The following is a 24,498-nucleotide window of genomic DNA, read 5'->3' as shown; positions in this document are numbered from 1 at the left end:
CTGCACTTTTAATTTTTCCTTCCAACTCCACGAGTTCTCGTGCTTTGGATTTTTTTGATGAATGAGGCATACTGTATGATCCGACCCTTAAGAACCGCCTTAAGTGCCTCCCAAGCCACGCCCACAGAGGATACCAAAGACCAGTTGGTCTCCATATAAACACTGATTTCAGTCTTTAACATTTGTTGGAAATCAGGATTTTGCAAAAGGGATACTTTAAGGCGGCAACTATATGATTTATTTTTCTCTATATGTGGCAACACCTCTAAACTCACCAGGTCATGATCCGAGACTAAAATGTTTCCAATTGAGCAATCGACAACAGATGAAATGAGGGATATGGATATTAAAAAAAAATCTATTCTAGAATAAATCTTATGGACTGATGAAAAAAATGTAGAGTCTCTACCAGATGGGTTCAAAAGTCTCCAAATATCTGTAAGACCAAGATTTTTACACATCCTGTGAAGCGTCAATGTAGCTCTAGGGGGCTTACACACTTTTGCTTCACTATGATCAAGGACTGAGTCCATCAAAAGATTAAAGTCTCCTCCCAATATTATATCATGAGGGGTGCCAGCGGTTTGCAACATCCCTTCAAGATCTATAAAAAAGCCCTGATCATCAGCTTTAGGTGCGTAAATATTAGCCATAATCAGACTTTGCCCCTGAATTTCTGCTAAAACAATAATGACTCTTCCTAATTTATCATTAAACTGTTTGAGACATTTGAATTGTAAATGTTTATTTACCAATATAATGACTCCCTTGCTCTTACTTTAGCCAACACTAAAGAAAACATGTCCACCCCATATCTTCCCAAATTTTTCAGCTTCCTGCGGGGAAAGATGCGTTTCTTGAAGAAACACTATATCATATTTCTTACATTTAAGAAAAGAAATAACCTTCCTTCTTTTTATGGGGTGCCCCAACCCATTCACATTCCATATGGAGAGAGATAATACACTCATATTAACATTTGACATTTTGATATAATAGAAAAAATAAATTGTGTGCCAAAAACAAAATTATGAAGACCACATTTCAACATTAATGCAACAATAAAACCCCGAACTTCCCCCCAAACAAAACAAACGCCAACCGGCGTCAATCCCTTTAAACTCAAAGAGTCCATGTACGCCTACGAGAGCCCCCGCAACAATTTTGCCATCGGATTGCTCAATTTTGCCTCACAAATTTGTAAGCCAAAATTACATAACATCAAATATTTTGAACGTGTAGACTCATTCACAGAACTGTCTCGAAGGTGTGTTCCTTCATAAAACAAAATCCATCCGATTTAAAGCTGTTCATTTTCCTCAAACAGACAAACGAATCTTCAGTGAGTCAGCTGATGAGTGCAGCAGATGGCGTAATCATTCCAGTGTCCCACGAAAATACTCCACAAATCATACTCCAGCCAACAGGAGGCATAAGCACAAGGAACTGACAGATTCATCCATAACTGTCCCGAAGTAGTGTTTAACAAAACAAGCTCCAAACGCTAGGCGGAACCAGCACAAAAGGAAACGAAACACGCAGCACGGTTCCTCGGATGGTCAAGAGTCAATTCACTCAGAGGCCGCATAAAAGTATATCCCACGATTTATACAGTCCGCCAACTTTATAAAAGACATCCTTTGTGTGGGCATGTAGATATTTTGTGGTCATCCGTAGTGTCTATTCTCAATCTGCCCTGGAACTTCATCGTAAAAGTGATCTTCCGTCAATGCAAAAGTTTCTTTAAGGAAAAATGTTAATCCACAAAACAAAAAAACTCCAGCCGCTCAGCGGAGCCAACGCAAAAAGAAACAAAAATGGCGCCCAGCTTCCTCCGAAAGCCAGAGTATGTACAGTGAGTCAATCCACTCACAAGAAAAACACCCAATGGTTACAATAAAAGACATTGTCTGATTGGGACATGTAAATACTTTGCTGCCGTCCTTGGTGTTTATTCTCAGTCTGGCCGGAAACATCAGAGCAAAAGTGATCTTCCACTGATGTAAGAGTTTCTTGCATTCCTTAAAACGATCGCGTTTCTCTCTTGTCGAGTTCACAAAGTCTGGGAACAAGAAAATATTGTAATTCTTCCAAGAAAGCTTTCCTTTGTTCCTCGCCTGGCGCAACACGAGATCTTTATCGGATGATCTCAAAAATTTGGCCAGAATCGATCGGGGCCTTTCTCCCTCAGCAGATCTGTGAGCTGGGACTCTGTGAGCTCGCTCGATTTCCAGCTTGTGGCCTGTTATGTCGAGCAGACTCGGGAAAAGCTCGTCTAGGAATTTCACCATATCTCTGCCCTCCTCATGCTCAGGAATTCCAACAATTCGAATGTTATTCCTGCGGCTTCTATTCTCAAGATCTTCAAGCTTTTCAAGAACATGTTCCAAATCAACTTTGGTCGCGGGCGGATTAGCGGCTAATTCCCTCTCTGATGACTCCAAATAATCGATTCGTTTCTCAACATCTGTCACTCTTGTGACTAACTCAGAGAATTTTTTTTTTCCATCGCCGTAATCGATCGACGTATTACAGCGAGATCCTCCCAAGTCTGCAGGTACCTTCGTCAACATCACCGACATGTTGAACAGTTGACGCTGGATTCCTTCTCCCGCCACGCCATCCAAATCGAGTCCCCGGTCCACAGGCCTTTCTGGGCTTTCATCTTGAACCCGTAAGTGTCTTTTAATGTCTCCAGAGCCCGAAGATTTTGACTTCTTTGCCATGTTTACCTCAACAGCAAATGTGTAACTGGGTGTATCGAACTTCACTGGATTATATCATGAAAATAATTAAAACAATTAGCAAAGTGTGCAGAGCTGTCTCTCACATGTCTGCCCTTCACATGGCGTCACGTGGCTCGACTGTTTATTTTTTTAAGAAATAACAATAAAATTTTATTCTGCACTAGTCATGCCAACATTTCTTTTTTCAGGAATTTCAGATTTTAATGAGACTTTGACTTTTTTTTACAGTCTCTGGACACCACATCACATTTTTTATTTTTAAGCCCCAGAAAAAAATATCAAAATGACTTTTGAAAATACTCAACAATTGAAAATATGTTCATCATAGAAGAGGTGTATTCAAGTAAATGGTTTGTGTGAACTGTATTTTTTGTGTATTTATAATTTAATATATCAGGACAAAAAATATATCACTTCATTGACACTTAGGACATGTGGCCATAATATGCACCTGTTACCCTCTGTAATTGTATTTTATGATTAATTTTGTGAAAAGAATCCACATTATGATCATGAAAAAGGTTTTCTTCTAGATCGCTCGCCAACTGCAGACATGCATTTTTTCTACTCCAATCTACTACTTGACCACGTTTGAAAGTGCATGAAACATTTGAAAACTTGTGGCGTAAGTTTCATGTGAACACTAGGAAGGACAAGTCACCCCATCGCTAAACTCCGACATACCTGTTTAGCAGCGTCTTTTCGCAGTGGAGAAAGAGCTTGCGTGCTCAAGGTTGCCAGATTGCGGGACTAAAGCGTCACCCTTGCAGAATATATTCAAACTGTACAAGTGTCAAGATCTAATTGTGAGATTTCACCTATAGAAATCTGGCAACCTCACACGTCGAAATCTAATTCTGACCGGCTTATCGCCCTTATTTAAAGTCTGTTTTTTATCAAACGTATTCAAATTACATATTTTACTTGCATCATTATTTCTAAGTAATACATGACACAATTGATCTAAAGGGGATGGTAAGGGGGATGGTGGTTTTACAAGGGGGATGCTTTTTTAGTATTTCTTGCAACTAGGGGGATGGCATTCCCTCGCATCCCCCCCCTCAACTCGAGCCTGATTATAACATGATGGCTCATGACTTATTGAATAATAATATATGTGCCACTGTGCATTTCTTATCGTGAAGAAAATTGGCAATGTGCAGCTTTATTAATAAGAGAGAGTTTGTTTTTTTGTGAGTTTAAGATGGATTGAAGTGAACAGAAAGGTGAGAGAGGTAGTCTTTGCCCCATTATACACTGCAACAAAATTTAAAACAACGTAGATTTTCTTTAGCAGCTATACTGCAGAAAAAAAAAATTATCTGAGAAAGTTGAATTTAATATTAAAAATACAAATATTTTAAAATATCTAGAAATCCTTTAAAAAAAGATGCATTCACCTGAGAAGCAGCATATAAGATATTTAGACTTGCTTTTAGAGAATAGATCTTGAATATAAGTAGATTTTATCTTTACTGCACTCGCAGAAGTATAAACAAGTGAAAAAATACACTTATATACAAAATACACTTTTATTTAAGATACATTCTCTTAAAGCAAGTCTAAATATCTTATGTGTTGCTTCTCAAGTAAATGTATCTTGTTTTAAGGATTTTTAGACAATTTTAAATGGAAAACAAGACAAAAACAGGATATTTTGATAGGATTGATAACATAGGATTTTTTGCAGTGAATTTCTTTACTGAATTAAACTTAATAAAAACTATTTTTTCCTTTAATTCTGTGAATGCCATTTTGGAGGTATTTTTAAAAGATGATTTTGTCCTCTTTATTGTTAGTAAGCACGTTTAATACAGCCTTTTAAGTCGGGGCACAAGCTGAATAATCGGTTAAGAGCTAATGATTAATCATTGCAATAATTGCAGAATAGTCGAATAATCGTTCTAATAATCGTTAGCTTAGTCGATTATCAAAATAATCGTTATTTGCAGCCTTACAGAGTATTCAGTAAAAGAAATGGGTCTCAGGTTTATTTATGCCTTTTTGTGTTTTGTGTTGAGCAGTGAACAATGAAAGACCTTGCTGCTTGTGCTGTAAGACTTATAATTATTCATCACTATGGGCGAAGAGTTGCAAACGTTTGGCAACCATTTGTGGTGAATCAAAAGCTCATTTGCATGTGAAAATAACATGCAGCAAATTTGCGGCAAGTTTGCGACTAGTTTAGATTTTTTGTAAAGGTGACATCAACTTGCAATAAAATTATTTATGTTCTGTTATAGACTTACGATGGGTCTCATAGCTTTGTTTTGTATTGTGGTGCAACACAGGCAAAAATGTGACTATATTTGCTTGTTCCATGCTTGCTTCATTGCGCATTTCCCTTGTTGTTTCATTATCAAAACTTTGAGAGAGCTCTGAGATGTGATTAATATTTCTTCAGTGATTTATTTATTTATTTATTTTTAACTGAAGATTTTAAGTTAAAATGTACATGTATGGAGTATGCATGTAGAGACCGTGTAGGCTATAACTTGGATCCTGTATTTGGCCACCATTTCTTTATATATGTACAAATATTAACTGTGTGTATTGTTGTAGTTATAGAAAATTGGTTAAAATGTTTTAAGATAAATTACAGCATGTCAATACTGCTAAAACTGATTGAAAATATCAGCTGCCCTAATGCAGATGTAGTAGCAACATAATCACCCTTTAGACTCTGAATACCAAGCATTCTTCCTTACAACTTATCTTGTCCCCGGAAATAACAGCAGACCACAAGGATCTCTTCAGACAGGGTCAATATGACACTGTTATTATCAGAGTTTTATTTCTGCTTGTGGGTAACAGGCATATCTGTATTGATGAGTTGTGGCATGATTCATTGTTTTGGTTAAATTAAGGATTTACTTTTGTCTGCCAGAAAAAGCAGTACAAAAGTAAAGCACTCATGTTTTATAGCACCACTACACTTTTCAGTCCTTTTAAGGTGCATTTTCAGGAATTTGCTATTAGGAGTACACTTGCTGCTGTTCTTTCTGAAGGAAAAAGTGTGAATTTGCACAACAGCATTTCTAAATTGTAAAGCAGCATAATTTAATTGAGTTTCAAGAAAATGTCCTGTTGTGAATTAGTTATGATTGGTCTTTTTGACTTTCATTTATTGTTTTCCATTGTTTTCCTAATAAACAATTTTGCTTCTTGCGCAGGTGTGTCATATTTTTTCAGCATCTCATGCAGAAGCACCACATTTAGATGGTGTGTAAAATTAAAGGGGACATGAAATGCTATTTTTTAAACAAAAATACATTTATCATGTTCCCTGAGGTGCACTGACAACAGTATTAAAGTTTGTTTGTTTTTTTCTTTTGCACCAAAACAGTCATAATTTAGTAATATATGATACATTTCCACTCTGTCTCTGGCCCTCTGTCTGAAATGCTCGGTTTTGGCATAAGCACCTCCTTAAACTTCTGTGTAAACGGCCACTGTTATGATTGGCTAACATTGTGCAGCCCCTCAAATACAGCCAGATTTGAATCTCAATCGGAAGAGAATGAGCAAGCTCCACAACATTATAAAACAAAATTTCAGGGTTTACACATAACGCACATCCAACACATTGCATCCGAATATATTACACTGTTCATCTCAAGCATAATTGTTAATACCCGGCACCATAAACTATCAAACAGTCATGAAATTTGAAATTTTCATGAATGAAACGGTTTACTCACTGTTTTGTGTTTGGGTCCAAGTGTTTTTAACTGCCCAATCCTTCAATAACAGTTCCTTTGCAAAGCTTGAATTGTATTATGACTGGTTCACAAGCTGATATGAGCCAGGGAAAAAACTTACACACATAGGCGCACTGAGGCGCACATCACCGGAAACACATTGAACATTCACCAACAATTAAAATAGCGCAGATGTGTGAAAGAACGCATCCATGACTGTTGTGCTCAAAACAACAAGAGGCAGAGCAGCTGAATGAAAGAGAATGGCTTCTCTTCAGTGTTGTAACTTGACACCGCGTCTTTTAAAAGTGGCGAGATACATGACAGCGGTCAAAGACGCCTGTGTAGTGCATGATTATATACAAAATAATTCAAAATAGTCCAGATGGATCCTCTTTGGTGTTCAGGAAGAGTTAGCCACACTAGGCTTGTCTGTCATGCTCTCTCGAACTGAGTGTCAGTGGGCGGGGCCAAGGGTGCGATGACGCATGTTGAGGGATATGTAAATATAAATGAGCAATGTCTCGTGATGTCACAAACACACAGATTTCAAAATGAGATGTTTCAGCAGGGTGGCAACTATAAATGCTCTTTTTAGACTGGGGAGGAAGTTTTGAGTTTTTACAGTATGCTTTTATTGTACAATTACCTTATATGTCTAAATATCAAGGAAAATTTCATTCTCCATTTCATGACCCCTTTAAGAACTTAAACTAATAAAAACGTATTTCAGTACACCTGCATTATGATATTTGTGGCACTGCGTTTAGCTTTTTTAAGAACTCGTTTGGTGTGAATGATTCATAAGGTGTGTGCATTACAAAGCACAGGTTGCCTTTGGAGGTACCGGTACTCATAAATTATCCATAAGTCAGTGAGGATCACATAACATCTGTATTGTCAGCTCACAAACACGCATTGTGCATAGTCAGCATACCACAACTGACATCAGCACTAGTGCGGTTAACCTCACCTTCGCACACCCTGCATGTTTTTTGACAAACATTCTCAAACAGTTTAACACACATGTTGTGATATACACCAAGATTGATGAGGCAGGATTCCCAAATCATCACTTGGCATGCTTAAAAAAATCATGGCAAGTTTACATTTAGAGTTAAACAAATAAACAAAAACAAAAAATATCAATCCTATTGTGTTGATGGTTATCAGAATTGACCCAGGCAAACAGGTTTTTACTTCTCTTTCACAAGCACACATATGACTGAACGTTGAGGATATTTTGTTGTCTGTATTTCTCTCTCTTTCTTGGACTCTTCTGTTTCTAAAGGACTCTAAATTCAGCTTAGGATCTGGCCAGTTGTGGTTAAGCGAGGTGAGTCTTTGCTCTTTTGTGAGTACCTGTTCTTTAAGGTCCTTCATGGAGGTTAAATGGCACTTGATTGGTACATTTTCCCTCTCTGACCCAGATTAACCTGGGTGCAGATGAGTCTCAGAAGCACTGAGACTAGCTAAATAGACTTAAAAGTAATATTTGTGAACTTTATTAAAATGTATATTATAGTAAGTAAGCCCACAACTGCAGCGCCAGATTTTAAACTCCCCATATGCTAAGAAATTTGTTTCCTGTGCTTTAAGTTACCAATTTGTTATTATATAAGTTGCGTTTATGTGGCAAAAATCATCACTGTCCAAAACCAGACGGATAGTAGCAAAATAAATAATAGCAATACATTTGCTTCTGTTAACAATAGTGTTAATTTATGTCATTTGCAGTTAATATTTACACATAAAATTCTACTGATTAAAATAAAGCATTGATAATATTTATGAAACAAGATTATGATTTGGCACTCAAATTCATAGAATTCAGTTGTCCATTGAAAAATATGGGCTGCTTTTCACAATTTGGAAACCAAAAACACATTTGTCATAATAAATTTGCTAGCAAACTTGCTAGGGCTGTTTTGTAATTCTCAAATTTAATCATTTGCGATAGGGTAATCGGAGGTGGTAATATTCAGAATGGGGTCTAGCTTCTTAAAGTAATATTCCAGGTTCAATACAAGTTAAGCTCAAACAACAGCAATTGTGGCATAATGTTGATTACCCCCAAAAATAATTTTGACTCGTCCTTCCTTTTCTTTAAAAAAGCAAAAATTGAGGTTACAGTGAGGCACTTACAATGGAAGTGAGAGGGGCCAATTTTTTGAGGGTTTTAAGGCAGAAATGTGAAGCTTATACATTTATTAAAGCACTAACATGAATTCTTCTGTTAAACCTTGTGTATTATTGGAGCTGTAAAGTTGTTTAAATCATTGTTTTACGGTCGTTTTGGGGTTTTAGAGTATACGCCATTTCGTTGTGATGACAGCGAAGTTGTAAAATGGATATAACTTTACACTGATAAGGTTAGTGATTTTATCACACTAAAATCATTTTGACACATATTTTTTTTATGTCTTGTGGCTGTACTTTTGAAATAGTGAGTATTTTAAAGTTTAAGGATTGGCCCCCTTCACTTCCATTGTTAGTGCCTCATGGTAACCTCAATTTTTGCTCTTTTTAAAGAAAATGAGGAATGAGTTGAATTACATTTTTGTGGTAATCAACTTTAGTGCAATAAAATCACTTACTAACCATTTCTGTGTAAAGTTATAGCAACTTTTACAACTACATGTCAACTTGCATGTCAACAAACCCTAAAAGGACCTTAAAAATGACGATTTAAACAACTTTACAGCTAACATTTCTGTTTTAACAGAATAATTAATGTAAATCCTTTCATAAAATTATAATCTTCACATTTCTGCCTTTAAACCCTCCAAAATTGGCCCCATTCACTTCCATTGTAAGTGCCTCACTGTAACTTCGATTTTTGCTTTTTTAAAGAAAAGGATGGATGAGCCGAAATAATTTTTTGTGATCATTAGCATTATGCCACAAATGCTGTCGATTGAGTTTAACTTGTATTGAACCCGAAATATTCTTTTAAAGTGACTCTTCTGGAGCGATTTAAATATAACATGCTCAGCACATGTTAGCAAACTGAAATAAACACAGAGCACAAGATGTAATTATGGAGTGTGAACAGAAATGCTCTAGTTCGCTCAGATTTGGCTTGCTCGTCAGATTTTTGTTCATGCACTCTCTCTTTGCAAGAGGGAGAGGACACTTGTAAGACAAGTTGCCTGCAAAGTCTTGCTTTATGATTCTTGTTGGAGTCCATCCCATACAGGACAACAGAATAGAAAGTTGTTTTGTTTTTGCATTTTATTTTTTTTTCGCGGCACCCTGTCTTTTTTTTTCTCAAGTCAACCTCAAGTGCACATCAGCGCTTTTTTTTTTTTTTTTTTTTTTTTTTTTTGCTTCAGGGCTGTTGATTTAATAGTCTGAATTGGTCTGAACTAACAATGGTCTGAATTGAAGTTTACTCTGCACCTCCCTCTACAAGTTTTCACTGAGACCTTCGGGGCCAATTATATGATTTTTGTGAATCATTCATTCATGTATATTAGTTTGAGTTAATCTTCACAACTGGACTGTGTTTCTTGTGTTTGAAATTTTTTTTTAATTCATCAGGATGAATGGAAATCTTTACAGACATTGAGTATGTGGTCAAAAAAGCCTGTTCTACTGTGTCCTGTTTGGTCCTTGGCAGGAGCCATAATCAATAGCGTCATTATTAGAGGAGAGCTGCTATAATTTAGCACATAAGTGTTATGTTAGCTTAGGCTGTCATTAGTTTAGCCAGGAGCAACATACTTTGTGTAGCTGTTGCTCATGGATCATATTAAAATATTATGCTTTCTTATTTTGCTCCCTTAAAAAATAATTTGTGTTGGAGCCATGCTCCATTGGTTAGAGCATGTGTGTCTGAAACAATGAGCCATTGCGCTCATATGGGAGAAGCCTGGGTCGAGTCCGGCCAGTTACATGACCTGATCCCAAAACAGATTTTGTGCATATTGCAGTTGTAAATAAATTGTATATTTAAGACTGAACGTAGCGGTATATGAGTTCAAATCTCCGAGGCACTTCAGGAACATTGTGTAAGCCAAACTTAAAGAGAAATGGCTTTCGTCTAAAGCTTTTTTTTTTTTTTGTGATTATCATTTATTAACATCCCTTCCTTGCTCTCTCTCTCTTTCTCTCTCTATGTAGCGCTTGACGTGCCACTGGTAGAGTCATGACACTGAGACAATCCAATGGCTGCAGAAAGCTGACCTTGACCCTTTGCCTGACCCTGACTCTGGGCCTGCTGCAGTGGCCAGTAAGAGATGTTAGTGGTCAGGATGGACTATCTCCTGCTCAAGTCCTTCAGGAACTGCTGACACGCTATGGCGACAACACTACCATCTCTGTTCCCCAGCTTCGATCACTCTTAGTGCGGTTAAATGAAGGACAAAGTGAAGACCACAACATACAAACACAGCCCACAAAAACCAATGCATCCAAGGTGAGTCTATCTGAAGTAGATGACAAAAACAATTTAGTTCTGTAAATATGTTAATACCTGTCCTGCCAAATGCAGCTATATTTGCACAACTGATTGGTTATTTGTTTTGGTCTTTAGTACATTTCATTGACTGTTTGCATGCATGAGAAATGACAGCTGTCAGGATTGAATGCTTTGAACCTTTGTTGAGTTTACAATTTTTTGAGGGGAAAAAACATTGATAATTAACCTAATTCTGTTCACAGGCTGTAAGTAAAGCATTTTTCAAGAGTGCTCAGTAAGAAGCTGTGATCTCTCTTCATTTTAATCAAGAAACAAGGATTGTCCCAACTTGCTGTTCTGAAAGTCATGTTCCCCTGCTTTAGTTCACATGCTTTGCTTTGCGATGGATGTTTTAAATATTTTCAAAGCTCAGTGTCGCCCCGATTCACTCTTGACACGGAAGAGGTTGATCTGCTCAGGGTGTTTTATAAGATATGACAGAGACTAATCCTTTGACATGCTAACTGTCGCAACACAAGGGACTGAACTATAGTGTGGTCTCTTAATTTTTACTATCATATCACAGATACATGGGCTAGACAAACAGTATACAGCTCTCATGTTTTATATTTGCCAATATTATAAGCTATCTGTTTATTGTCCATTAGCCTAAATATAAAGATGGCCATATTTAGGATAGTTACGGAAAAAACTAAGGCTCACTTACTTTTCTTAGCGATGCACCGGGATAGAAATATCTGTGGAAACCGATAATTAACTTATAATGTTTGGAATGGCCAAATATTGATATTACAAATGTTATAACTTATAAAACTATAATGTTGTAAAATATCAACATTATAAAAAAAGTCAATGCCAATAATGTGAAGAAAACCCCCTCCCCCACTAATATCATCCTATATGTTCACCGATATATATTGTGGATTCCTACAAGTGATATAAAATTCACTGTTGCAAGTGAATCCATCATCATGCTTAGTATTACTGTATTAACTGCCTAGGTGACTGGACACACCCAGGGCCTGCAAAGTTCCAAATGTTTGGTTTAGGTTTGGTCTGACCATGTTATTAAAAATTTGATCAGAGATATGGTCTGTTGTGGCTTCTCTCAAGGTGTAAGTTAAGAGTAACATTTTGTCCTGTACCATATTATCTACAGCGATAAAAGGCTTTATCAAGCTGTAATTATTTTTCTACTCCACAGAGAGCATTTACAGTGTTATGCTGTAGGACTAAATGTCCTCGTTTGGAATAAAAGTGCACTTTGTTTTGTATCTTGCAGATTCTTCAACAAAAATCCTGCCTCTGTTCATCAAATTCATAATACCTTCCATTGCAGTCTCTCATTTTTGTTTTCTTCAAATCTTATTGATTTGTTGTGCAATTGCTCTAGTGCAGATTTTCCCAGACATTTTTCATCCAAAACCCTGTGACCTTAAATTATTTGCCTGAAGTAACCCTTGATATTTCACAATGTTCTAGCCCTTCAAAAAAAAAGTTTAATGAAAAAAAATATTTTTTTTGTTTGTAAGATCAAAGTGTATATAATTATTTTCATTTTGAACAATAAGATTCATAATAAATGAATAAAAATAATATACACAGATGAGCCGAAACAGTATGACCACTCACAGGTGAAGCGGATAATGTTGATCCTCTCCTAACAAGGCCACATGTCAAGATCTGGGTAAATTAGATGGTAAGCAAACAATCAGTTCTCATAGTCAACATGTTGAATGCAGGAGAAATGGGCATGAGTAAAGATATGAGCAACTTTGACAAGGGCCAAATTGATATGGCCAGATGATTATTCAGAGCATCTCTGAAAAGGCAAGGCTTGTGGGGTGCCTACCAACAGTGGTCCGAGGAGGGACAAACCACAAACCGGCGACAGGATGTTGGCTGCCTAAGGCTCATCGATGCGCAAGGGCATTGAAGGCTATCCCGTCTGGTCCAAACCAACAGAAGCGCAACTGTGGCACATGTCACAGAAAAATGTAATGATGTTTATGGAAGGAATGAGTCAAAACACACAGTGCATTGCATCCTGCTGTGTATGGGGCTGCATAGCCGCAGACCGGTCAGAGTGCCAATGATGACCCCTGTCCACCATCGAAAGCGTCTACAGTGGGCACGCGAGCGTCTGAACTGGACCTTGGAGCAGTGGAAGAAGGTTACCTGGTCCGATGAGTCCCGTTTTCTTTTACATCACCTGGACGGCCATGTACGGCCATTCATGTGGACGTCAGTTTGACACGTACCACCTACCTAAACATCGTTGCAGACCAGGTACACCCCTTCATGGCAATGGTATTCCCTGATGGCAGTGGCCTCTTTCCACAGCATAATGTGCCCAGCCACACTGCACACACTGTTGGGGAATGGTTTTAGAAACATGATGAAGAGTTCAGGGTGTTGCCCTGGCCTCCAAATTCCCCAGATCTCAATCCAATTGAGCATCTGTAGTATGTGCTAGACCAACAGGTCCGATCCAAGGTGGCTGCACCTCGCATCTTGCAGGACTTGAAGGATCTGCTGCTAATGTCTTGGTGCCAAATATCACAGGACAACTTCAGGGGTTTTGTCTTGTTTTGGCGGCATGCGGAGGACCAACAGCATATTAGGCAGGTGGCCATAATGTTTTGGCACATCGGTGTATAAGCAGTATATATGCAGTATATACTGTGTGTGTGTGTGTATGTGTGTATATATATATATATATATATATATATATATATATATATATATATATATATATATAATATACAGTATATACACACTAGCAGCCAAAAGTTTGGAATAATGTACAGATTTAGCTGTTTTGGAAGGAAATTGGTACTTTAATTCACCAAAGTGGCATTCAACTGATCACAAAGTATAGTCAGGACATTACTGATGTAAAAAAGCAAAAAAGAAACAGCTTTCTCTAGAAACTCATCAGTCAATCATTGTTTTGAGGAATGAAGTCTATACAATTCTTGAAATTGCCAAAACACTGAAGGTTTCATACAAAGGTGTACACTACAGTCTTCAAAGACAAAGGACAACTGGCTCTAACAAGGACAGAAAGAGATGTGGAAGGCCAGATGTACAACTAAACAAGAGGATAAGTACATCAGAGTCTCTAGTTTGAGAAATAGACGCCTCACATGTCCTCAGTTGATAGCTTCATTTAGTTCTACCTGCTCAACCCAAGTTTCATGTACAGCAGTAAAGAGAAGACTCAGGGGTGCAGGCCTTATGGGAAGAATTGCAAAGAAAATGCCACTTTTGAAACAGAAAAACAAAAAGAAAAGGTTAAAGTGGGCAAAGAAACACAGACATTGGACAACAGATAATTGGAAAAGAGTGTTATGGATCTTAATCACATTGAGCTTTTGTGGGATCAGCTAGACTGTAAGGTGCGTGAGAAACCTGTAGTCTAAGTCCTATGGTGTGATTGCCCCATAGCTCAAACCTTGTGCTTTGAATTCTGTGATTCAAGCTTTTTCCTGTGTGATGTGTAATTGAAACCTTTGCCCTGTGCTGTCAGTGCTTGGCAGCAGAAACTCTGGCAGTGTATGGGATGAGTGAGCAGTCCCAAATAGATGGACGAGGCCTACAGGACATCTGCCCCACCATGATACAGCAGCTGGACTCACAAGCATGCAAGACCCAACAGGACCAAGAGTCTGAGGCCAGTCCCAGACCCTCCTATGCAGAGGGTAAGATTAAAATCATAATGTGGTGTTATATAAAATGTATTTACAGAAAGTGGATATATTGCTACCAATGCTTAAAGCTGCAGTGTGAAATTTCTGCACCACTAGCAGCACCAAAAAGAATTGCAAAAATAAAGAATTGCGAAAATGGTTTCAAACAGGTTTTCTGAACACTCCCCTCCCCCCACCATCAGTTGGTCAGTAAAATAGATATCCCTGTATTTAAACATTGAAGAAATTTGCAAAGGTTCACGTGTAGTTAATACGATCAATTATAATGACATTAGTACATTGAGTGTATTATATTGCATTTACCAGTTTAGTGTTTTTTTTTAGTTTTTTTTTACAATCTGTTAACTGTTTGTGTGCACTTTGGAAGTCATGGAACTTTCTTAATCAGGTCTTTTAATATTTTCTTAAAGCCAAGATGTTTTGCACGTCTCCAAGAAACTTAAAGTTGGATCATGTAAAACATTATCGGTATGGATAAAGTGCAAAGACATCTTCACATATTTACAGTAGACTAGATCATAGTGCATCTGCTGTATACGGTAGACAATCTTTGACTTGACCACCAAATTAGGGTCCTAGGAAAAAATAAATTTATTCAGCAGATTCACAGTTTAAACTGTGACTAAGAGGGTCAGATCAGATAGCAAGTGTTCTTTCAAACTTTTTTGTGTTAAGTCTTGATCTTTAGTTAAATTGTGATCAGAAGAACAGCCAAAAGTCTACAGTCGGCAGAACTTTCTGGCTGCTAAACAAACCTCATGCGACATGTGCCCTAAGACCACACCACACATGTAAGCAGTTTCACACCACACATGGAAGCAGCAGTGCATATTTATTTTGGCACCAGTTTTCCATATTCATGTTAGCTGTGTAATTGACAGTAGAGTTTCAGACCCTATTTTTACCACGTATATCACACTGAACTCAGAATACACATTGAAAATGTCCTATAAACCTATTTATAAAACATAAAAATAAATTTAATATAGGCTTTTATGAAGCCACATAAAATAATGGAGTGGACTACTCACCCATTGTTTGAAGAAAGACATCAGTTTGGCTTAATTGAAGTTCCACACACTGTTTATACAGAAAATCTAAGGAGTTCATAATGCACTCTTGATTTTTATGTAAATTAATTATCATTTGGATGTAAATGTGATCCTCCCCAAAATGTCATGATGATCAAGTTTTGTAATAGTTCTCAATGGCCCTCTCTTGATAACCATTTTATGGCTGTTATTGAAGGGAGTTCTCAATGTGGTAACCCGTGAATCAGTTTATTTTGTATAGGTACATCTTAATCAGCTCCCTAGTTCAGTAGTCAGGGTACTGATCAGGGAGTCAGCCATATCTAGGGCTGTCTCAATTGCAAAATCTTTCCAGTGCACTGAAACATTCACTCCCTATAATTTCCCAGAAAGCACAGTAAAAACCAGGGAGCATAACACAGTAAAAACCAGGAACATCGTTGCTCACTATGTTCTCTTACCGGAGAAGTTGTCATGTCTGAATAAGTCATTTGAATAAGAGCACAAGTGTAAAACTATTAAGTTAAAGCCTTATTAATGTCTTTCATCCATAATGTGCATGAAAGGGAAACAATCTTTTAAATATATGACATGTTAGAAGAAAGTTAAAAATACACTCCTTTTATATTTTATTTTTTTTATGTCATTTTTCTTTCATAATAACTCTGTACGTTTAAATATCTCTAAAAAATGCATGACACTGTAATTTATACAGCAGAGTTGTTGATTAATGCCAGCTGAGTTTAAATGCACAAGCTCGTTATCGTCTCGCAGGTGATTGAGTCGTAAAGGCCCCTATACTTCCGGAGAAGTTCTTCTTCGTTCAGAGGTAAAAAAGAAGTTCTAAAGAGCCGAGCAACAGTGTATTGTTTGCGAACATTCAGACACTGGTCACACTGCTGAGGGAGCATTTAAATATGAGGATGCTACATGTAAAACCTTTCAAATGTGTTAGCAATTACTTTTTGCCTCATTCTTTGAGTAGAAGTTACGATCAGTAAAAGAAGCTGTTTTAACCACTCGATGATTTAATGTAATATGCAGTAGATAATGTTTAATTTGTCTTGTTTGCATTGTGAATTCATGACGCATATGCGCTAACACACTATATGTGGTCATAATATGCCTCTGTTATTGTGATTTATGACACTGATACTACTGCAGCGATGGGTGTATAAAAGTGTTAATGTTAATGATACAGATAAAGTAATGGTGATACCTTACTTTGGGCAGATGTGTGAATGGCTTTTACTGCTCTTGAGAGTATTTGAGTAGATTTGATTCCTTTTGTGGACTAATAAACAAAATAAAAAAATTAGCATGACATGTTCTTGGAAAATGTCTCCATGCGAACGATTGCACTGATGTAGGTAAATGTGCACCAGCTTGCTAAAAACTCTACACGCTGGTGTGTTCACGTTGAATACAGACTGAACAATGTAAACAAAGTAGTAGGTGGAGCTTCATGTCAGACCTACCGATGACGTGGACCAAAGGCAGTAAAAAAGTGTTTAGCAGCCGGTTAGAAGTTTTTCTAAAAGTTCACCCAGACGAGCTGTTACGAACCACCGAATGCAAAAACACCTTTATTTTGGTCAGATTTAGCTCTAAATGACATTACACCCATTAGTTTTTTGATTTCTTATGACGTAGATCTGGGCCTTAAGTGTCCCAATGTTCAGTGGATGACCCTTGCCAATGCCCGAATTTGTGTTCACAATATTCTGATTCATGACATAGGGAGCTGATTAAGACATACCGTAACACTGTCAGTGTAAAAGCATAACGTGACCTCTGCTGTTGCAGTTACTCTGCAGCATCGCTTATGTGAGTGGTGTGAAACAGGCCGAAGTCTTTTTTTTTTTTTTCTAAAGTGTGGCTTAAGTGTCCAGATACTTTTTGGGGTCATTGTATATATGCCTATGTAGAATATAATAGATTTATTGGCTTTGTAGCCAGTTTGGAAGAATCTTTTCAAATCTCATGCAAATCTTGACTTGTACAGTTGCTACACTTTGTATATGTTAGATGCCAGTCATATCTGGATTCAATCACAACACTCTGGCCAGAGAGGAGAATTGAAGAGAGGTTTGTTTAGGGAGTCTTTCAAAAGCTCAACTGAAATATCCCTTGTCTAGGCAGGAGGTATAAAAAGAAAAACAGAGAGAGTTCAGAGAATTTCATGGGCGTGTGTGAAGACTGTTGGGGCATTTTAGAAGAGAACATTGTGAGAGCAGAGAGCAGGAAACAAGTTCACAAGCACTCTATAATCATTTTACCAGGCATATTTTTGTAACATAAAACAAAGCTCTATCTATAAAACACTGGATATCTTGTATTGGAGTAGTTGAGATGAAACTTTTGAGAAGTTGGCAGGTTTGACATGCCATTTTCCATCTAAAACCTTTTTTAAAAACCTTTTTTAAACTTTTTATTTTTTTTAATAAATATAGTGCAGTGTGACCAAGCTTAAAATACATTTGAATTCCATAGAAAAAACTTGAGCAACTTTACAAACTGCCTCACTGACACATCTTTTTAATACCACAAGTAGTGAGTCCATGTATAATATAAAATAAAGAAATAGGTTTCCTATAAGCAGGCGTGTGGCAGTTTTTATGGATAAGTCTTTCTTCTACAGGTAAAGTGCTGACAGCTGTGTTCTCTGTTGTAAACATAAATGTAACACTGTGGTTTTGGAGAAAGCCAGCTTGAATGTGTCACTGTGATATTTGATATTTAAACACAAACACCGCCAACCATGGTCCATTCCCAGATAATGACATTCTCTCTTTCAAATGGCACGTGCATTTATTCAGTATTGTGTTGGTGTCAGATATCTTGTATTTCCAGGGATTCCAGCCAGACTGGGTTAAATACAAACAGAGCAGTGCAATATGCTATTGCTAATCCACTTACAGACAAAAGTTCAGGGATCTCTCTGCTGCTTTTATACAACAGTTCTATAAACGAGACGCTAAGATCAAGTAATTTACATTTTAGACAAAATTTAGCCAGTTTTTTTTTTTTTTGTCTGCCAATGAAATTCGTTCCAAAAGAAGCCAAAGCGTTAAGCTTTGCATGTCATCAAGCAACGCACAGACTGGAACAAAGTGTGAATGTGTGAGCAACAGCATTTTCCCCTCCCACTCAAAGAGTTTGTTATCATTCTAGCTCCAGTCCAGACTTTGCATTTTCAGCTCGCTGGTGGAAAACTAAGAGCATTCCAGGAATGACAGAAAATACAGAAGTATTTTAGCCAAGTCATCAACAGTGTCAGTGATTATCATGCTTATGATAAAATGCAAGGCAAGTGATGTTTGAAGAAAATTCACAGTAAATAACACTTGTGAGCAGAATATTTTCAGTGGTCTTCATTTCTTATATGTAATTTTGTCAAATTATGCCAAAAGTGTGAAAAAATTATTTAATTGTGTTTAAATAGCATACATAAAATGTTAGCTATGAAATTAGCCTTAGCAAGACAAAGGAATCTGCCATTTTACGTAAAAAAAAAAAAAAAAAAAACATTAACAAAATTTTTCATGAGTTCGCAAAGCGCGGCGTTATCACTATGACCGTACGCAACGTTTTATCCAATTTTCATGGGAGCGCAAGTGGGCATGGGTGGGAGTTTTTCCACTAACTGTGGGTGTATGTGTGCAAACTGTGGGTGTATTGTATGTAAATGAAGTGCCCCAAAGGGCAATTTGCTATTTTCCTGAAAAATAGGTCATTGCGCTAAGACGTTTCAAAAGCACGTCTTATCTCAGCGCAAAGTCCAAACTCAGTTCCTGCACTTGCAGTCTGGAGAAATAAATATTCATGAGATTTGTGTTAAAATATCTTTAGGTCATGGTTTATTTTTCAATTATTATTATTATGTTTATATTTACAATTGTATTTATGATCTAATATATATTAGTATTTTTCTACCTGTTGTCGTAAGCCCTATTCGGACGGCAGTTATTTTACATGGGAATGTGAGGTAATCCCAGCATTTACAGGGCGTAGTCAGTGATTTTATTGCCGTCCGGATCCGAAATGTCTGTGTTTTTCTCCCAACTGCTGTGAGAAAATTCCCGGCCAAATTACCTGTTGTTTTTTGACAAACACCAAGGTTGTGTGGTAATTTAATTACCGTCCGAATCCACAGTTTATAATCCAAAAGTCATTTTGGAAATCCTTTTTGACCACTGATAAGTGCCGTACGTCTAGCGGTAATGGACAGTTGTGAAAGTTGGAGGATTGTGTAACAGAAATTTTTGAAATAATTCACAATAATAAAATTACGTCGCCGCTCCACCACAGTGAGTGGGAATTCTTAAGTAGAAGGGAAAGAGAAATGAGAGCCAGATCATGTAAACTTTTTAAATGGTCCATTATTATGGCAACAATGTAATAAAATTTTAATATATCACATTTTAATAACTTTTACTAAATACATTTATACATAGGGCTTGCATGACTACTCGTTTATACGGGTTGAGTAGTCCCAGAAAATTTGCCGGGTTAATGGCATTTGCCGGGTTTTAATCTTATTTAAAAGGTTTAATTTACCTCCACTTTTTAAACACTGACAGATAATTCCAAATGATGTCTGTCATTTTGATAGATAAAACATAAGAAAACCATTTTTACCATAGCTCCTCAAATTTCATTTGAATTCTCTTTACTGTCCTTGATATGTACGGCTTCTATATCTCCTTGCTTGTGCTTATGAGAGAGCGCTCAAGCAGCGCAACAGAGGTAATGCGGGTGACGAAACATGCGTACCCCCATTGACAGATTTATTTGGCTGCGTTGATAAACAGTCTAGTCCCTAGATTAGTTTAATTGCTCTTCGCAAGAATTTTGACTTGCTCCGTATTTGAAAATGTACACTGTAAATGTCCGCAGCGCTTTGCAGCGTGGTTCCCTCATGCTTTAAAACATTTATTTTCACTTTAGCGTAATTCCAAACATATTTAAACGCAAATACAGAGGATACAGTTTGTAGATTGATGAATTTTCCATATAACAAGTGCAACTGCAATCATGTGATCGACAAAAAGTCTCTGTCTTCCCCCGTGATTTAATTGTCATCTGAAAGCATGAGTTTTATCACAGAGAAGCCATGAAAATGTATTTTTACAGACGTCACCCTGAGAAAAAATTGTCGTCCGAATAGGGCTCTAGAGTGATTTTTAAAACACTGCAAAAGGGGCTGGTGGAAGAAGTTGGAGAAAGTAAAATGTTTGGATTTGGTTGGATTTTTTTGACCACCTAGTTATTTAGATTATATTTTTTGTTTTGTTTGAAGTGTAATTTGAATTTAGAAAAATTTTAGATTTAACTTTGTGTTTCAATAAATTAATTAATTTTTTTTTAATCAAAATCGAACGGTAGAAGCGCATTCAGATACAATCATTGTTAATACTAGCCATGATTCAAAACATTTACATGCCATCAAAAAAATGTGACAGTACATTCTCTATAATTTAACGGAACGGAAATCAAAATCCTGACGAAAACCACATCTTCCATGTGTATAAAAGGAACGTGTCACTGTCATAGAAATATGCCTGACATTCAACAGGGATGCAGTTAATGCACAAAAGAACGTAAGTCCAAATTTCTATTCTTCTAATTCATTGCATACAGTCCATTTACACTACCAACTTCTTATGAATGTGCTGTCTTTGTTTATATTGCAGGTGCTTGACAGGAAATGGACTATATAATAGGATGGTGACGGTGCCGAAGGAGAACCTTCGAATTAAACTTCACTTGGCCCAGCCCAGTGCGCTTTGCACACGCAATTTCACCAAACCCACTTGTGCCTAGACTTGGCGCATGTTTGCACGAAATACCAAAACTTCCTGGCCATGCCCACTGACTTTGCGTGTACAGCTTGGCGCTAGCGCTCTCAGAATAGGGCCAAATATGTCATTTCTATCACTGTCATTTCGACCACGGAATTCTATTATACACAATACAGAATTTGAGATGTGGTGGAAATGATATTGTGATGGGAATTTGTATGACTTTCAGGTGGAAAACAAATGACAAATCTCCTGTGATGCATGTACATGCACTGTATTGGTAGAAGAAAACGAAAACAATATTGAGAGTCTGAAAAATGTTTTAAGCAGACTGTACTTTCTTGAAGTCGACAGTGCTGAAAGTGCCTGTTATATTAGACTGTTATTGTGTATACTGTAGCATTTTAATGTTATACAGAATATCGGCACTTTTGGTAAACTGCTAGCCAATATAATATAATATAATTAAAGGGTGTGTATGTGTGTGTCCTGCAGTGTGGGGTTATGCAATTCTGAGTGTGACTCTGGTTAGTGCGTTCGCTTTGACTGCTGTATTTGTGGTGCCCCTGATGAGGACTCGGTTCATGCGCAGAACACTCATCTTTTTCATCGCTCTGTCCATCGGAACGTTGTTCTCCACTGCCATCCTGCAGCTTCTACCAGAGGTTCAGTATTCGTCCACCAATCTCCACCCAAACACTCTGAATCAACCGTGGATCAAGATTAATCTCTGATGGGTGTCTGAAATTGGCATTTTTTCCCTCTTTACTCTTTCCTTCTAAAAAAAACACAGAACTACAGCAAAGACACCTCTCAGTCTGGTGATTTATTCTTCCTGAACATTTTCCTTTCCAGGTGCTTTTTTTCTCCTCCATGATTATTCTGTTGTTACATATTGGGACTATAATTTTTTATTTTTTTTTACTGAAGGTTTATCTAACTAACTACAACTGATGACTTTGTATTTTCAAAACACATTTTGATGATTGAAAATGTAGTTTGAAGTTGTTTATTTCTTAAGCAGTTTGCAAGTCAGATTGTTTTACAAAACATGAAAAGCAGATCAATGATAAACAAAGAACAAAGACCACTTAAAGAACAAAGACGCTTTTAATGCAGTCAGGAGTGGGGGGGTGGTACATTTAAAAACAGGGTTCCCGTGGTCCTGGAAACCTAGAAATATCATGAAGTGATATTAGGAATTTTCCTGGTCCAAGAATGTTCCGGGTTCAATACAAGTTAAGGTTAATCGACATGTGGCATAATGTTGATTACCCCAAAAAATGATTTTGACACCCTCATTTATTTATTTTTTAAAAGTCCAAAGATTTTGGTTACAGAACGGCACTTGCAATGGAAGTGAAGGGGACCAGTCCATAACTGTTAAATCCACAGTTTTATAATACAACCGCAAGATGTAAACATTATCCGTGTTAACATGATTTTATTGTGATAAATATACTAACCTTATCTTTGTAAAGTTCTATGCGAAATTACAACTTCGTTGCCATGACGACATAATGCGGTAAACCCTGTAATCGATTTTATCATAGAAAAATCATGTTAACGTTTACAATGTTTACATCTTGTGTCTATACTTTTGAAACGGTGTGTGTTTTAATGTTTATGGTCTGGCCCTATTCACTTCCATTGTACACTATATGGCCAAAAGTGTGTGGACACCCCCTTCTAATTAACAAATTTGGTTACTCCATTAAATCCAGTAAAGAAAAATCTTAATGTTTCTTTATGTAATGGCTTGGGCTTTGTGTGCTTCCAAATTTGTGGCAACTGTTTGGGGATAGCCCTTTTCTGTTCCAGCGTGACAATGCCCCTGTGAACAAAGTGAGGTCCATAAAGAAATGGTTTACTGTGTCTGGCGTGGAAGAAATTGACTGGCCTGCACAAAGCCCAGACCTGAACCCCACTGATCACTTTTGGGGTGAACTGGAACAGCAACTGTAAGTCAAGCCCCATCGACCAACATCAGTTCCTGACCTCACTGATAGCCTTGTGTCTGAATGAGAGCAAGTCCCGGCAGCCATGTTACCACATACAGTATTGTGGAAAGCCTTCCCAAAAGAGTGGAAGCTGTTATTACAGCAAAGGGGGAAATTGATGCCTAAGGTTTTGAAATCAAATGTTCATCAAGCACATATGGTGTCCACAAACTTTTGGCCATATAGTGTAAGTGCCTTATTGTAACCGCAATTTTTGCTTTTTTTTTTTTTTTTTTTAATAAAAGATGGGTACGTTTAAAATATTTTCTGTGGTAACCAACATTGTGCTATAAATGCTTTCAGCTGAGCTTAATGTGAACAGATCCTAGGGCGTTCCTTTAAATTTGGAAAGGGTTTGAAAAGTCAAGGATTTTCCCCTAGGATTAGCAATATGCAAATCTCAAGACGCTTTTGATCAATTTGTGAATTGCAAAATATAATCGTTCCTATTAATTCCAAAAAATAATACACAAATAGAAATTAAAATAACAAACAACTGGAAGTCATGGAAATTCATTAGTCAAAAGATGTGGGACCCCTTTGATCCTGAATTCAGTCATTAAATAAGTGACACAACATTTATTCATTGGTTTATTCATAATGGCTATGAAAATCTCATATTTATTAAATGAGCTAAAGAACTGCTGTGCATCCCCAGAATGTTTTGTGATTGGTATCAGTCAAGCAGAGTTACAGGCACACCTTTGTGTGTTGGGTGTGGACAGTTCACTGGCTGGTCAACACAAATAGGCGATTTTGCAGTTACTCTGTCACCTCTGGGATTTTTGGTATGGATGAATTGAGGGGATGTAAAGGAGGATTTCCAGGCATCCCCTCAGGTCTCAAAGGTTTTCCGTTACCTCATGCCTTATATCATTTATTCTATCAGAGATGGTCAACAGGAAGCCAACTCTCCCCTTCTTATTTCATGAATGACACAATGGATTTCTGAATATTAAAGTGCACTTTTGGGTGTCACAGAATCATAATGACATGACTATCTGAAATGGTTATGATTGTTGTTTTTAATTTATATAAATTGGCAGCAAATCTATAAATGCAAGTTGTCAAATAAATTT

General features: G+C 37.2%; 1 protein-coding gene across 2 annotated transcripts in view; it reads left to right on the top strand.

Annotated features, from left to right (window-relative positions):
- Positions 1-24,498, top strand: part of LOC127425391 (metal cation symporter ZIP14) — a 44,518-nt gene that overhangs the window by 10,240 nt on the left and 9,780 nt on the right. The window contains exons 2-4 of one of the 2 annotated variants that reach the window (XM_051671362.1): positions 10,574-10,868; positions 14,404-14,575; positions 21,915-22,084. In XM_051671362.1, coding sequence (XP_051527322.1) covers positions 10,599-10,868; positions 14,404-14,575; positions 21,915-22,084 — 612 coding nt within the window. In that variant the 5' untranslated portion in view covers positions 10,574-10,598. The remainder of the gene's footprint in view (positions 1-10,573; positions 10,869-14,403; positions 14,576-21,914; positions 22,085-24,498) is intronic. The other variant, XM_051671351.1, reaches the window with a different exon arrangement.

Source organism: Myxocyprinus asiaticus, chromosome 3 (assembly GCF_019703515.2).
Source record: "Myxocyprinus asiaticus isolate MX2 ecotype Aquarium Trade chromosome 3, UBuf_Myxa_2, whole genome shotgun sequence".
Lineage (NCBI taxonomy): Eukaryota > Metazoa > Chordata > Actinopteri > Cypriniformes > Catostomidae > Myxocyprinus > Myxocyprinus asiaticus.
The sequence above is the reverse complement of the archived record's forward strand: the minus strand, read 5'-3'. Positions and strand labels throughout refer to the sequence as shown.